General features: G+C 40.0%; 2 protein-coding genes across 3 annotated transcripts in view; both read right to left on the bottom strand.

Moving 5' to 3' along the window:
• Positions 1-106: 106 nt before the first annotated feature.
• Positions 107-10,224, bottom strand: LOC146525419 (KH homology domain-containing protein 4-like). Its single transcript, XM_085166748.1, has 14 exons — positions 9,960-10,224; positions 8,763-9,027; positions 8,546-8,665; positions 8,340-8,416; positions 8,062-8,114; positions 7,726-7,931; positions 7,000-7,208; positions 6,106-6,166; positions 5,783-5,840; positions 5,323-5,558; positions 4,942-5,046; positions 1,675-1,760; positions 1,471-1,589; positions 107-1,000 (listed from the first exon to the last, which is right to left on the bottom strand). Exons 1-14 carry the CDS (start codon positions 9,986-9,988, stop codon positions 870-872), a joined length of 1,755 nt encoding a protein of 584 aa, XP_085022874.1. The 5' UTR covers positions 9,989-10,224; the 3' UTR covers positions 107-869.
• A 1,311-nt stretch (positions 10,225-11,535) lies between these two features.
• Positions 11,536-14,755, bottom strand: part of pde8a (phosphodiesterase 8A) — a 49,935-nt gene continuing 46,715 nt past the window's right edge. For both annotated transcript variants that reach the window (XM_085166649.1, XM_085166658.1), the window contains one exon: positions 11,536-13,720. In XM_085166649.1, the coding sequence (XP_085022775.1) occupies positions 13,614-13,720 (107 nt within the window). In that variant the 3' untranslated portion in view covers positions 11,536-13,613. The remainder of the gene's footprint in view (positions 13,721-14,755) is intronic.

The raw sequence follows: 14,755 nt of genomic DNA, 5'->3' as shown, positions 1-14,755 counted from the left end.
TAAGAAAAGGTTTCGCTAGATTGTACAATATTTAAACCACCTGTGACTGCAGCAGACTTGAGTGTTTAAGTCCAAAGGGGGAAATAAGGAGCTATCTTTTCTTTGCGCCCCCACCCAAAAAAAAATGCATTGGAGAAAAAAAATGAAATAAAGGGGGAAAAAAACCCAATTGAAATTATAATACAGCTATATTCACATATGTAGAAGGAAAGTCCACCCAGAATACTTCCACACACTGTATAAAGTGGCTAATGATGTGTTTGAATTTGCAATCAGATAACTATTTCATAAAAAAATAAAATAAAAAACCCACAAATGTAGCCCAAAGAGGTGTGACATTTTAACATAAATCCACACTGACGCTGAAATAGTTTGCATCTAGACTTCTATATTTACATTTTCTACACAGGCAGCAGAAAGTTTGTATACGCTCACCCTCACTTTACCCCCCCCCCCAAAAAACCCCTCTATTTCCACATGTGTCCTTTTTTTTTAAAAATCATGTTACGACTGCTGTATGAAGACCGATGGGCTTTGAAGGTTGGCTACCTGATCTAAAAGGTATGTCAAAAGTAAAAGGGGTACACAAACTTTCAAAGAACTGTCTCCAAGATCCTGACAGAGCTTAAAATTAAAAATGCATCTGTTCTGAAAAACCGAAGAATAAAAAGGACTCTCCCCTGCTTTGTGCAAAGGCAGTTGTCAGCAAATATATTTGTCTTTGTAGTAAATGTGGTGTAACATGCCAGAACAGTGTATGATACAAGGGTGGACTTTTCCTTTGATGCGGTTTGAGTTTGTGAAACTTGCTGATCTACTGAATGTGGTCTATGAATGTCCTGGACAGTGGGGATGGGACGGGGCAGAGGTTATGAGTTATCTGTCTTACTGCTGCGGCTCCTCTCCTCCTCTTCATCGGAGGAATCCCCTCCGTAGGGCACTAACCCTGATGTATCACTGAACACTTTAGGCTTCTTCTCGCACACCTCGTCTTGAACACCTGCAAGAGCACAATAAAGGAAAAAAAGAAAAATGGAGAGAGAGAGAGAGAAGTAGAAGAAAGGTGGGAGATATGAGCAAGAGAAAAAGAGAAAAGAGAAGGGGGAGACAAAGCAGGAGAAGAAAACAAAAAGGAAACCCATTGAGGAGCCCCATATTAGCGGTGGTTTTTGAGTTCGTTTGATCCACAGCCAGGGGAGGGAAGATATCAAATGAAACGGCAGCAGATCACACATCCATAACAGGCAGGTCCAGGGACACATGTTGAGAGAGAAAACAAGGGAAAGACAAAAAACATATACAAGAAGAGCATGTTAGTGAGTTTCACCAGCGGAAGGTTTCACACAGGTCTCCACTCCTCCCCCATTGCTCCACGGGGGGGAGATGCCATTTCATGTAACAGACAACACCACAGAAGAAATATCTGAGTACTCAGGCTCTCAGAGTATTAGGAAATAAAGAACAGCATACCCAATGACGCGGTGCTGCTGGGCAGACTCGCTGGATCATCCGTCACGGCATCTCTTGGCCTTTTGCGTGCAACAGCGGCGGGAGCCACGCAGGGAGGTGGCGGGGGAGGCATCAGAAACCTGAACAGAGAAAAATATGAATATCTACGCTACACAAGACTCACGAAGAACATACAAAGGGAAAAATGATGATCTATGAGCAGACCTTTCTACTTCTTTCTCCTCACCAACACTGGGAGCAGGAAGGGTGGACTCCTGATGAGCTGGACCCTCTGGAGAGATGGCGTAGGGCTAAAAAGACAAATACAGAACATTCAAGCCTTTTTACAAACTTTCAAAAGAAAAAGCTTGTCTCAAAAGAAAATTATTTTAGCATGTGAAAACCTTGGAAGACACTCAGAGCTTCCCATTCGCTTCAAGTTATTTTGATACTCAGCTAAGGCTGCAACAAGATCCAGCAAGTTTGCTCACTTACAAAGAAATGAACAGTTGCTAATTTTTATGGTAGTTCCAATGTAATGGAGAGAAACCAGGAAAAAAAAACAATTCAGATTTTTCAAGTTATAGACTATCCCCTAAAACCCAGATCCCACAGATCTGGGTTTTACACACAGACAAATAATTACTCCTGATCTCATTCAACTCATTATGTGTATCAAGCAAACCTGTCCACCATCATGAGCAAGACCAAACAACAATGCAAACATGGTGACAAACTACAAAGACACATCTTATTACTGTCAAGCTATACTTGGAGATCAAATATTCATTTCACTCATCTACATGTAAATCATTTCAGAACTTTTATGCCGTTTCTAAGTGAGCCAGCTAACAAATTCAAGCGGGGGATCAAATTAATATTTCTCCCGCTGTATAACACAGACCTCTTGCATGCACTAAGGCATTAAAATCTTTAATATTGTTTTTTAAAATATCTGAATTTAAAGGCAGATCTATAGTAGGGAGCAACTAGAGAGAAATCTGCAGCTTCACTGCACTACAGCTTCAATAAAGTTTGTTTTTGAACTGAGCACTGATAAAACATGATCCGATTTTCATCTAAGCCAAATGCAATCAAAAAAACAAAAACAAAAAAAAAAACCCAAAACCCCCAAAACAAACCCGTTGTGCTTTTCACATCTTTACTGAACAGTAATTACTTAAAAATCTAATGTTATCTTCCTAATTGGAACATGTTGTTAGTACAATACAATACAGTTTTATTTATATAGCACATTTAAAAACCCGAAGGCACACCAAAGTGCTTCACAGTAATATGGAGAGTCAGCATAAGTCAATAACAGGGCACAAATCGGGCCCTAGCACAGACAGGATAGAGGCACTAACAGACCAGAAGAGTTAGATAAATACAAAATCCGCTAAGAAGACAAAAACAGCAGTAAATTTAATAATAAAATAATTTTATAAAATTTAATAAAAGATTTAAAAGGGTAAAATTTAAAAGATTTAAAAGGGTAAAATTTAAAAGATTTAAAAGGGTAAAATTTAAAAGATTTAAAAGGGTAAAATTTAAAAGATTTAAAAGGGTAAAATTTAAAAGATTTAAAAGGGTATTAACTGGTCAGGAAAGCCAAGTCAAATAGGTATGCTTTCAATCTTGATTTAAAGGATTGGATAGAGTCAAATAGAAGCAGGGAGGCTGTTTCAAAGGTTGTGTTCAGCTGAAGCAAAGGCACGATCGCCTCTAGTCCTTCAGTCTAAACTTAGGTTGGGCCAGGAGTAATTGACCTGATGATCTTAATGCACGACAAGGAGTGTACAGATTGAGGAGGTCAGTGAGGTAGCTGGGCGCAATGTTATTCAGGATTTCAAAAGTGAGTAGCAAGATTTTAAACTCAATGCGATATTTGATTGGTAACCAGTGTAGATCAACAAGAGTCCGAGTAATAGTAATAATAATTTTCTAGTTCCAGTAAGAAGGTGAGCCGCAGCATTCTGAACGAGTTGCAGCCTTCGAAGAGAGAAGGCTTGGAGACCACAGTAGAGAGAATTACAATAATCTAACTTGGAGGTCACAAAAGCGTGGATAAGTTTTTCCAGGTCCCTGTGTGGTATATAATGCTTAGCTTTAGAGATCTGGCGCAGTTGAAAAAAAAAACAAAACAGATTTAACTACAGATGATACTTGCTTATCAAGCTTAAAGGAGCTATCCAAATAGACACCCAGGTTACGCATAGAATCAGAGAGAGAGTTAGCTAGGGGCCCCAGCAGGGCAACAAGCTGGTCTCGAGGAATATGGCTGTCGAACACCATAACTTCAGTTTTTTTCTCATTTAAAATGAGAGAATTATCTGACAGCCAATCTTTAACCTCTCTCAGGCAATCGTACAGGGAGTTCAATGATGCTGACAAATCATCAGTCAGTTGACAATAGATTTGAATGTCATCAGCATAAAAGTGATAAGAAATACTGTATTTTTCAAATATGGAGCCCAAGGGTAGCATATACAATAATAATAAAGGACCCAATACAGATCCCTGGAGCACACCACAAGAGAGAGGGGCAACAGAGGAAGAGTATCCTCCCATCACAACAGAGAAGGATCTGTCTGTGAGGTAAGAATTAAACCAGTTAAGGGCAGAACCCTTGACGCCTACAACATGCTCTAGCCTTCTCAAGAGTATATTATGATCAACCATGTCAAAGGCTGAAGACAGATCCAAAAAACTAAAACGGCAGGGCGACCAGAGTCAGCAAATACAAGAAGATCATTATAGACTCTTAGCAGGGCCGTTTCAGTGCTATGGTGTGGCTTAAAGCCAGACTGGTATTTGTCAGTAATATTATTTGCAACTAAGTAAGCCTGTATTTGGAGAAAGACGGCTTTCTCTAAAATTTCTGATAAAAACTGAAGTTTCGAGATTGGCCTATAATAGGACATACTTTAACACATACTTTTTCCAGCATGGGCTCTAAATGATCATGCACATGTAGAGTGGAACTGCTGGTGTTTTATTAGCACAATAGTGATTGCCTACATTTCTGACACCATTGAAAATCCGAAAACATAAATAGCAATGGCAGATGTCACAGATCCCCTCCCCGTATTAATCTTTTTTTTTTTTTTAAATTAACACAGTGATACAGATGAAACTCATGTCTGTGATTAAAAAACACTCCTTAGCTCAGTTTGATGGTCATTTGTATTACAGACAATAACTTTCAGCTTAAACACTTGTGTAACTTGGTAAACAACTCAGAAAACAGAAAGCAAAGAGACTGTCAGTATTAATGCTGAACAAACTGAAACTAATATTTTCATACAATAATTTCATTAGCTATAATTATGTGTAATTCTGTCCAATGTTGGTTGTTTAGCAGTGATGCCTGAAGCTTCTCTGTTTAAAACCAGACGGACTAATCAGCTGCAATTCAGACAGGTTTATCGGTGAGTAAAATGGGCAGAATTATCTATTAGTGATATGTACAGGTGTTACTCTTCAGCTAACCTTTTCATCCTTAGCCCCCTCCTGGAATTGATGCTTGGGACTTCCTGAGTCAGGGGAGGTATTTAAAGATCCTTCAGGCTCCACTGTCTCACTGCTGCTTGGATCCTTGGGTAGGGCATAAACCAACACATACACATTGATGCTGCCACAGGACTTTAAGAGAACTAAAACTCCTCCTAAAGACCTCGACAACTTTCATGTCTTATTGCACTTCTAGTGCACTGAAACTGGAAACTGATTAATCTATTCAGTGGTTTTAGCTATATGATGTCACAGTTTTTGATGGCTCTTCCAACAAGCAATTAAAAATGTAGCACTCTAAATCAGCTGACTAATAAATGGGAACTTTAAGTAGTAACAGCTTTAGACTTTTATAATTACCTGAACAAGATAGGGATGCGGTTTCCTAGGACACACCGGATACTGAACCATTGCCTGAGAAGATGGAGGGTTTGTCGACAAGTTAGAATGACTTGGGGGACCATTTGCCTTACTCCAATAACCAGTGGCTCCTGGATACGCTGAATAGCCGCCAGCATACCCATTTGCTGGGTAGTTATACCAGGACCCCTGGCTAGAGTAATTGCTATTAGGTGGAAATCCATGTACTGCGTATGCTGAAATGAAAGTATAGAACCCTGAGTTAATAGCACATATCACATGGATCAATAACAGGGTGTTTTGACAACTGTGACCTACTATTTCAAGCAATTGCTGAGCCACTAAAGACGTCACGGGAGGATTAATTACCACAAGGAAAACGAAGTTAGTCAGTACCTTACATTTGGTCACCCTGTTGGAATTTGCCTGTTTAGTTACAAGACTTAAGAAGAATACTCACACTGTGTCGAGCCCGTGGCTGTGTATATCGACACCATACGTGCATGCTCAGCTCTCACCTAAAGAATGAAAGAAACATTAAAATGATGTAATGAACCAGACAAAACTGCAGCTCTATAATCAGAAAGTTTTGTGGGTAGGTGCAGAGCACTCAAAACCTATCTCTGGAGATCAGGTGGTTCACACTACCACTTTCACTTTTGGAGGTGGGTATCAGTGAAAACTATACGCTTTAGTAGCTTCACTTTCTTACACCTCCTGTAAGACTTGCATGCAATAGAAATCCCCTCTGACACGATTACAGTCATAACAGTGTGTACTTACAGTTTCCAGGAGACTCTCTGTGAGTTTCTTTGCCGATTCCAATCCAGCTGCATTTGGGTGGCTGTAACAAAGGTCCATTGTTAAACAGGAGGTAACAGACTTAGTAAAGGACTAAAGCCACATATTATCATTACATAGACCAACTGTGAAGCCAACACTGTGCCATAACCTTTAAAACTTGTGCTTAATACGTACTAGCTCGACTCACTGGCAAAGAAAAAACAAAAATAAGCTGCTACACTGTTGGAATAGCAATAGGAAAGGTAATTTACAGGATTTACGTCATTAAAACTGTTTTTCCAGTTTCTACAGAAAGTTTTGTCTTTTCAAAAAGCAGAAATCTCCTTGGATGAGTTCTGTGCCTCTGGATCTCTCCCACATCAATGGTCTGAAGAGACACAACTCTGGCCTACACCTGAACCATTTAGCACAGCGGTCCCCAACCTTTTTTGCGCCACGGACCGGTTTATGCCCGACAATATTTTCACAGACCGGCCTTTAGGGTGTCGCGGATAAATACAACAAAATAAAACTAGTACCGGTACCGAAAAAAGAAGATTTATTCATAACACACGTGGAAAGACCCAGGAAAACAGAGTTAACGATAAAAACGATAACAAAATAACACTGAAAACCATACATTTCACACCTGAGCCTCAACTCTCGTGGCCTGGTACCAAACGACTCACGGACCGGTACTGGTCCGAGGCCCGGGGACCGCTGATTTAGCACATGCTGCAGATGCGCAGTGTTCATCAGGTTAGTAAAACTAGCAAAAGCCATGCAGCAAACGACCATTCACCTGCAAGCAAGGCTCTAACACTGAAACCACACAGCACATACCGAATGTGTGTATATGTCATTTAACGACTCTTCCGATTAGAATGAACATACCTGATGTAGACATAAAGAGGTTCAAAGGACTCTCGTTTCGATGCTTGTTCTATGTAGCCAGAACCTTTTCCTCTGAGGAAGACTCGAGCTCCCGTCTCTGTCTGGATGTGACTCAGGTACGAACCTGCTGGACCCTCAACCTTTTCTTTCACGTTGAATGAAGGCAACGCTTGGTCCAGACCCACAAAAATCTTTGTGTGCACAAAACTCTGAAGAGAAATAAAGACATGGTTACCTTACCAATACCATGTACCTTATGGCTGTTTAGTGAAATCATGCTTGACATTAGGAAGAAGTGCTTTGTAAGCAGATGCAGTAATCCAAGGCTTTTCACTGTAGACCAGGGACGTTCTCTCTGCTGCTTAATTTTGGAGGCAGGTATCAGTGAAAGCAACATAGTCTCCACTTGCTTCACCTTCTTTACCTCCACTCCCAATAACCTAGTCTGCATAATTAATTTTATATTTCATAACCCTAACTTTATCTAAGATTTTGAGTAATGTAGCATTGTTATACACCCAAATAAACAATCCTACTACTGAGTGTCCCTCAGTTTACTGCCTGACTACAGAATCTTTCTGACTAAGCACTGTTAGTCTTGAACCTTTGGTTACAATGTACAGCTTATCTGTCTTTGTCCAATACTTAAATTAAAGATCAAGTTGTTGATATTTAGGGTGTGATGAGTTCATACAAATTTGACTTTATTTTTAATCATCTGCCTACCCCTAAATGAGGAGCTGCTGGTCGATGACCCTGGGCTGGCACTGAAGTGGTATTGGGCATCCGTGGCACAGTAGGAGGAACGACAGGTCGAGGCGGCTGAGGGTAGAGAGTGAGCGGTGGAATTACAGGCACCTGCTGTCCCCCCGAGGCTGCTGAGGTCCTCATCACATCCTCAGAGATGATCTCCTTTATCCTGATTACAGCCTCTAATGTTGCAAAGAAAAGTGACCGATATTTGAGCATCTGCCACATCAATTGTTACATGCTGTGACATTTGTGAATTACATTAGATGATGTCAGCCTCAGCATATTAAGCCAATAAAATTTGATACTTACTGTTGACTTGTTCTTGGGTCTTTCCCTGAACGTGCAAATACAAAGGTCTTTGTCTAAAGGAAAGAAAATCAGTCAAGGACAACATTTTACACTCCTCTTTATCACTGGAAAACTCATTAATTCAAGTTTGTCTGTTTACTTTTATTAGATGAACTTCACTATTCTAGTAAATAATTAATGTAGATTTTCTTAAGACACAATATGCAAATGGGTGGGAAGGGGGTGGGGGGGGGGGTCTACTTTTGCAGAAACAAAGTATTAAGACTTGAAACACATACCCTCCTGCTATTCCCTTTTCAGCTTCTGTCATGAAATGACCTTTTGTTGAAACGATGGCTCCACTAAACTGACGAATCTGAAAAAGGTAAAAGAAGATTTTAAAAAAGAAAAAAAAAAAGATATTTTAAGAGACAACTTGTTTTAAAAGTTCTTAAAGTGTGACGAAAGTGTTAATGGAACACTGCTATGGTCACTTTCCACCAACCTCCTCCTGTGTTTTGCCTTTAGTAAGAAGGTCCCTGCAGTTGAGTGGTACATCATTTATGTCGACTTCAGTGACCACCATCTCTTCTGTAACAGTTGGCACAGGCACACTTGGAAGAGTCTAAAATATATGAAATAACACAGAAAACTTTAACTCCATTAATAACCACAAAAACATACATGATACAGTTATTCAAAGCAGCTCTCTAACTGCACACCTTTGCAAGTAATGGTGGAGGAGTCAACAGCTTTCCTTTTGCCATCAACATAGCATTTATTTTAGCAGCCATTGCTGCAGCCATTTCAACTCCTCCCTGAGGAGATTTTCCTCCCGTTTCTGGTGCCTGGGAAACTGTGCTGTTCGGTCCAGAAACGACTCCTGACAATGAGATAGGGTGGGCTGCATTTTCACTGCTCTTCTGCGGCTGTATGTCTACACTCTGTTTAGGCTGGGCTGGCTTATCCCAACGGCTGGTTAGGCACCTGAAAAAAAGATATACTATAACATATAACATACTATAACTATAATACTATAACAATCCAAGTTTATCAAATTATTTATTGACAGTATTCCTATACCTAACGCTTTTTCATCTTTATTTCTTCCTAAATGTTTTCCATTATGTCTTGGGAAATACTTTACTTTGTTTTGACACGTGTTACGCAAATAAAGTTATAATTATTATTATTTGACTAAAATAAATATAAACAAAAAACAACTCCGTGACGTCAAATAAAAGGGGACTAGGTATTTTAACGTAAGGACAGCCTGAGAAATACTACATGAGCACCCATATTACCACTGTCCAAACCAGTCATTGGAATTTAAAGTATCGGCACAACATTTTGACTGTGCTATAATGATCTGTTTAGATACACTAATACATTGTGGTATCACAGGAAAAATTGCCCAACACTTCGCTGATGATGCTAAACAGTAAACGTGGTGAATAGCTATTTATTTTAGCCAATCGTATTCCGCGTTACTAGACATCTCTGTCATACCGGTGCATTTCAATGTTTTAACAATCGTTCGTGTGTAAAATCTGTGGATTCTGGTAACGGTAGAAGCTGTTAGCTAGCAAATAAGACGGCGTTAGTCATTGCTAAGCTATCAGACGTCGAGAGCTAAGCTAGCTAGCTATCAAGTTACGATACTGTTTCACGAGTTTTTTCAATGAAATATAATTTTGGTGTACGCTGAACACATAAACTCAGAGTAACCCATGTATGTTGTTGGATTTTTTTAGCGTCAAATAACACCCTGCAATCTAACTTTTACTAACAGGCCATGGTAGTGCTGGCAGTTAGCAGATTAAGCTAACAAACACTAGCTTACTGTTCGGTGAACTCTGCAGTGTGGCGTTAGCTTGTGTAACGACTACTCAGTTCTAACAAACTAAACAGACACTCACGGTGTTTGCCCCGTCATTCCTGAAGACATAGCACAACTCCACTAAATAGATAGTAAATTTATACTAGTTTTCGGATACAGTACAAAAGCTACACGGCCTTAGCCATCGGTCTTCTTTCTCTCCTGCTCCGGCGATTTCTTCTGACGACTTGTCGCAAAGTCTGAATTGGCGGAAGCGCAGCTGTCCTCATGTTCTGGAAGAGTCTCTCTCACTTTCAGTACGCTTCATAACAAATCAAGGCTCACCTGGTTAACGTAGCGTTATGCTAGTAGTGACCCGAGATTTTTCAGCCTGTTGATTTAAAATAAAGTAAAAGAAAAGAAACACTTTAAAAAGTTTATTTTTTTCTCCCCCCAGCATCTTAAACCGAAGACAGCGCGAACACAAAGCGCTTATTTTCCCATTTTGCGTGCAATCTCAGGCCGAAAGCATCAAATGCAACATATTTGTCTTTTTGTACAGTTCCGCATTTTCTCGCGTTGCGTACCTTATTGTGTCTAGACATTATACAAAATTAGTGCCATATTCCTGCTGCCAATATTACCATGCACAAACCGTCATGTCATTGTATGTATGCTTGTACCTGCAGCTCAATGTTTAGTGCCTGTATATAGTAACCAGCGCAATACATCCGTCAGACAGGCTATATATGGGTCAGTTTTGTTAAAAACAGACAGCTAGTATGACTGTACTTTAGGCACAGACAGTAAGAACTGGCAGCCTTCATGCATTTCCTTTAAGGACTTGGAGACTATGTTCAATGTAGCCAAAAAAAAAACAAACATCCCACACATATTCACCTGTTCACACAAACAGCATGGATTAAGTGTGTGTTATGAGCAGTTTCTATAGAAATTAACAGTTTGTAACACTCTGTTAAAGAGGAAGAGGATGAACTTTAAATGACCCGTGTTTATATTTAGCTGACAAGGATCTCTAGCAGCAGCAGTGTGACTTATTGACTCCCATGTGCTGGAAAAGAAGTTGGAAGTTGAACTACATTGTCTGTAGCAAGGCAAAACCTTGAAGGGAGGAGGTTGTGGTGGATATATGGGTCGGCTAAGTGATGTAAACACTGAAGACTGTTGTTTATTTTCCATTTCCTACCAACCAGTAAGACCGTGTTCTTTCTCCAATACCTCAATGAAGCAGCTTTAAAAAAAATAATTAAGGAGTATGTACTTTGAACCAGAGTTAAAAAGTCCTGTTTTAATCATATGTGGGAGGATCAAAAAGAAAATGAAAATAAGAATCTTACATGTGTCTTATTTTTCCTTGAGGTTTGTAGATTAAAAAGAAAGTGCTACAGAAAAAAAGTAGCCTCAGTCACATTTTACTGTGTTTGTTTTTTCACTATTTTATAGTATATTGAAGTGTGTCACACGGGGTGTTATCCGGCTGCCATGTAGTTTGAGATGCTTCACAAATGTTGAAAACATTTTATTTAAACTAAGTCAAAAGAAAATAATAAACTAATGGAAGTAACCTGAAGAGGCAGACAGAGAGTCTTACTGCGGGCGTGAAATAAATGAGCAAGTCAAAAAGAAAAAAGGCATTGAATCATAGACATTAAATATATAATTGACATTATTTTATTTTTCATTGAATAGTTTCTAATTTTTTTCCGTGCCTTCAGACCAATGTGTATCAGAAGGAACAAACAAATCCCCTGATTGCGTGTACATTTCTGTCATTTGAGAGAAACAACAATAATCGTGGTCAGCGCATCTTGTTAACCACCATTTGCTTAGCTGTTATGGCATTTAATATACTGTTTAAAGAGGAAATATTCTTAATAAGCGACAATCTTTAACATATATTAGTATCCTAATCTGAATCCAACCTTGAACAAAAAGCTGTTCCCTGGGTCTGTGCAGAAGGATGTTGGACAAGTGGCCAAAATAGAATGATGTTTGATCCAAAAAGAAAGAAGAAGAAGAAGAAAAGAAAATCAATACAAGCTGGCCTCCAGGAGACTGCTTCAAGACAGTGATAGACAACTCTGCGATCCACATCCTTCTTAACCATTTAGTTCTCTGTATACATGCTCTGCGTGACCATCCCATTCAAAAGTATTCAGATAGCTATAATGGTTGATCTCTTTTGCTGCAAATCCAGTGTAAAATTCATTGTCTATAAAAATATTGAGATTTCCTTGAACATAACCTTCTGACTATGTCATAATAAAAACTCCAGATGTCTGTTGCAGTTGCACAGTGGGATGTACTGTATAAATATTGTATAAAATAAGGCAGTCTTTTCAGTAGGATAAACCAGATACAAAAATTTCTGGGAGACAAAATTTTTCAAGTCCAAAATGTTTTCACATATTTCTGCTGTTGTCAAATGTCGAGCGGTTTACAGCATTAAACCAAGAGCAAGGGATTGTTGCAACAATGAATACACCCACGCACTCGCAGCAACAACCAAAACACACCCACACACGCACGCACGCGCACACACACGCACGCACGCAAACTCCCGATGATCAACAATAACAGCTTATTCTCCAATGCAACATCCCATCCCTGGACAAATCACTGAGACGTAGACATTTCTAATATTGTTTACAGTGCAATACAAAAGTGTTCATTCAAACTGGTACTGTACTTTTGATAAAAAAAAAAAAAAAAAAAAAGTTTAATATGGTAATGTTTCATATGAATAATAATTGTGAATTTTCGAGAGTTATAGTAGTATTTGTCTTCATTAGCTTTGGCTTTTCTCGCTCTTCATAAATTCATTTTGTTCTCGTCAACTAATTCATTTAGGAATTTTTATATAGAAAATATGGAACATCTTAAGAAAAATGTACACACCAAATCATCTGCAGTTAGATACCTACGATTGTGATGTTGAGGTTTTTGTCTCTCAGCGGTGGCCTAAGAGAAAGGTCCACCGCCCCCGACCCATAAAGAAAGCATCTCCTCTCACATGTCTGCTAAGACAGCTATGTGTCAACTTGGTTGGGTTTCTCTTGGACACGTGTGAATATTGCCCCAAAACAAAAACAAACAAACAAACAAAAAAAAAACAAAACAAAGAAAAGCAGTGGAGTGTTCTTTCATGGTGTGACCTCCAGGGGGTTGAAAGAGCAGTCCTGCCTTGCTGCAAGCACAGGAATGGAGGTCAAAAGTGATTTCACGGCCTGGTTTGAAAAGATACCTTTTTTCATCCAGACCACGCTTCCATCGAGTCTTTTCAGTAAACAAGCAGTTTTTACTCAAACAGCAACTTCACAGGCAGACAGGAGTGCCCATGTGGCGATCGGGGAGGGACGGATGCTTCGCCAGAAGACTGGTAACGACCCTCTTTCAGTCATGTCACTTGACCAGCTACACTGCGATTGCCTGAGAGGCACAAGAAGTTTGTAAGGATGCTGCGTGTCCGTGTCTGTTTGTCACAGTTCGCGTACGACAGGCTTGTAAAGCCCGCAGCATTACAGCTGCAACTGCCTGTCAGGAAGGAAGTCCTTCTGTGGTTCTCTGTATGGATGGACATGTGGACGCTCGGTGTGCTACGGAAGCAGGAGAGTGAAGGCGAGGAAGCCCCTTGGCTGGCTGGGCTGGCAGGGAGAGAGACCCCCCCCAGCCAAGAGAGAGAGAGGAGGTCTGCCTCAGATTACAGAGTCCCAGGGCACAAACCCTGCAGCACCTACTCGGGAGGTGGTCGCAGGCTGTGCAGCTTCCTCTCATCCAGGCCTTTCCAATACTTGAAGTTGTTGTCCAAGTGCTGCATAAGATTGGGGAGGTCTGCAAAAGCTGGGGAGAAGAAAAACCAAGATGAGGCTTAAAGATTACATTTTGTTTCAAAGATAGTACGACACATTTATATTTAATAAACATCTCTATCTCACTGTCACAGTATAAAAACAAGCAGCAGCATCTGGTGCTGAAAAATGAAGACAGCGGAACGTGACAAAAACTGCAGTTCCTCCGACGGCCACTTTGGTTCTACCAATGGCCGAATACCCAATAAAAGTGATGGATCAAATCAATATTATTATTATTATGAGAGTCATAATAAATTGAATCTGCCAATACAGACATGTCTGTGTGTGCATGGGCACACAGAAAAAAAAACAGAAAAGAGAATGAAACCTCTTCAGCTGTCATCCCTCCACTCACATGCATGCCAACTAATTACAGGGGGATAAATCAGTTAGCGTTGTATGTCGGCACCAACTTTAATTAGATAGCGCGGGTCGTAAACCAGTCGGAAGGTCGGTGGATTGATTCCCCGGCTACTTTTCTCTGAACATCGAAGTATCCTCGGGCAAGATACTGAACTCAAAGTTGCCCCTGATGCATGCACTGGAGTGTGAGTGTATGCATGAATGTTAGACAAAGCACTTAGGTGGAGGGAAAAACAAGTGCTTTTATGACAGGGTGAATGAGGCTTGTAGAAAAGCACTTTATAAGTAATAATTTACCATTACAGAAAGTGAGGAATAAACTCCTTTTTTTTGTCCCCTGTATGTTTGGGGCACATTATGGTGAATTAATAACCTCCTCTGCCCCCAATGGTGTGTCGGCCGTCGGCTTTGACACGGAGAAAAGAGCACGATTGGACTTTAGGAGCAACCTAATTGCCACTTGAGAGTGGTTCTAAACAATTGAAGCATCACAGCCCACCCCAAGTGAATAACCTCTTGGTTATACAAGCAGATATAGAGCACGGCTACTGCTACAGCAGCCAATGCAAGCTGTATCACCAACTGAAGTCACTGAACTAGTCTTCTCAACTGTGTTTGTGGTTTTGGTGCCTTTTGCAGCATTTTTTTAATGATTATCTGA

Source organism: Neolamprologus multifasciatus, chromosome 1 (genome assembly GCF_963576455.1).
Source record: "Neolamprologus multifasciatus chromosome 1, fNeoMul1.2, whole genome shotgun sequence".
In the NCBI taxonomy this organism is placed as follows: Eukaryota; Metazoa; Chordata; class Actinopteri; order Cichliformes; family Cichlidae; genus Neolamprologus; species Neolamprologus multifasciatus.
The sequence above is the reverse complement of the archived record's forward strand: the minus strand, read 5'-3'. Positions and strand labels throughout refer to the sequence as shown.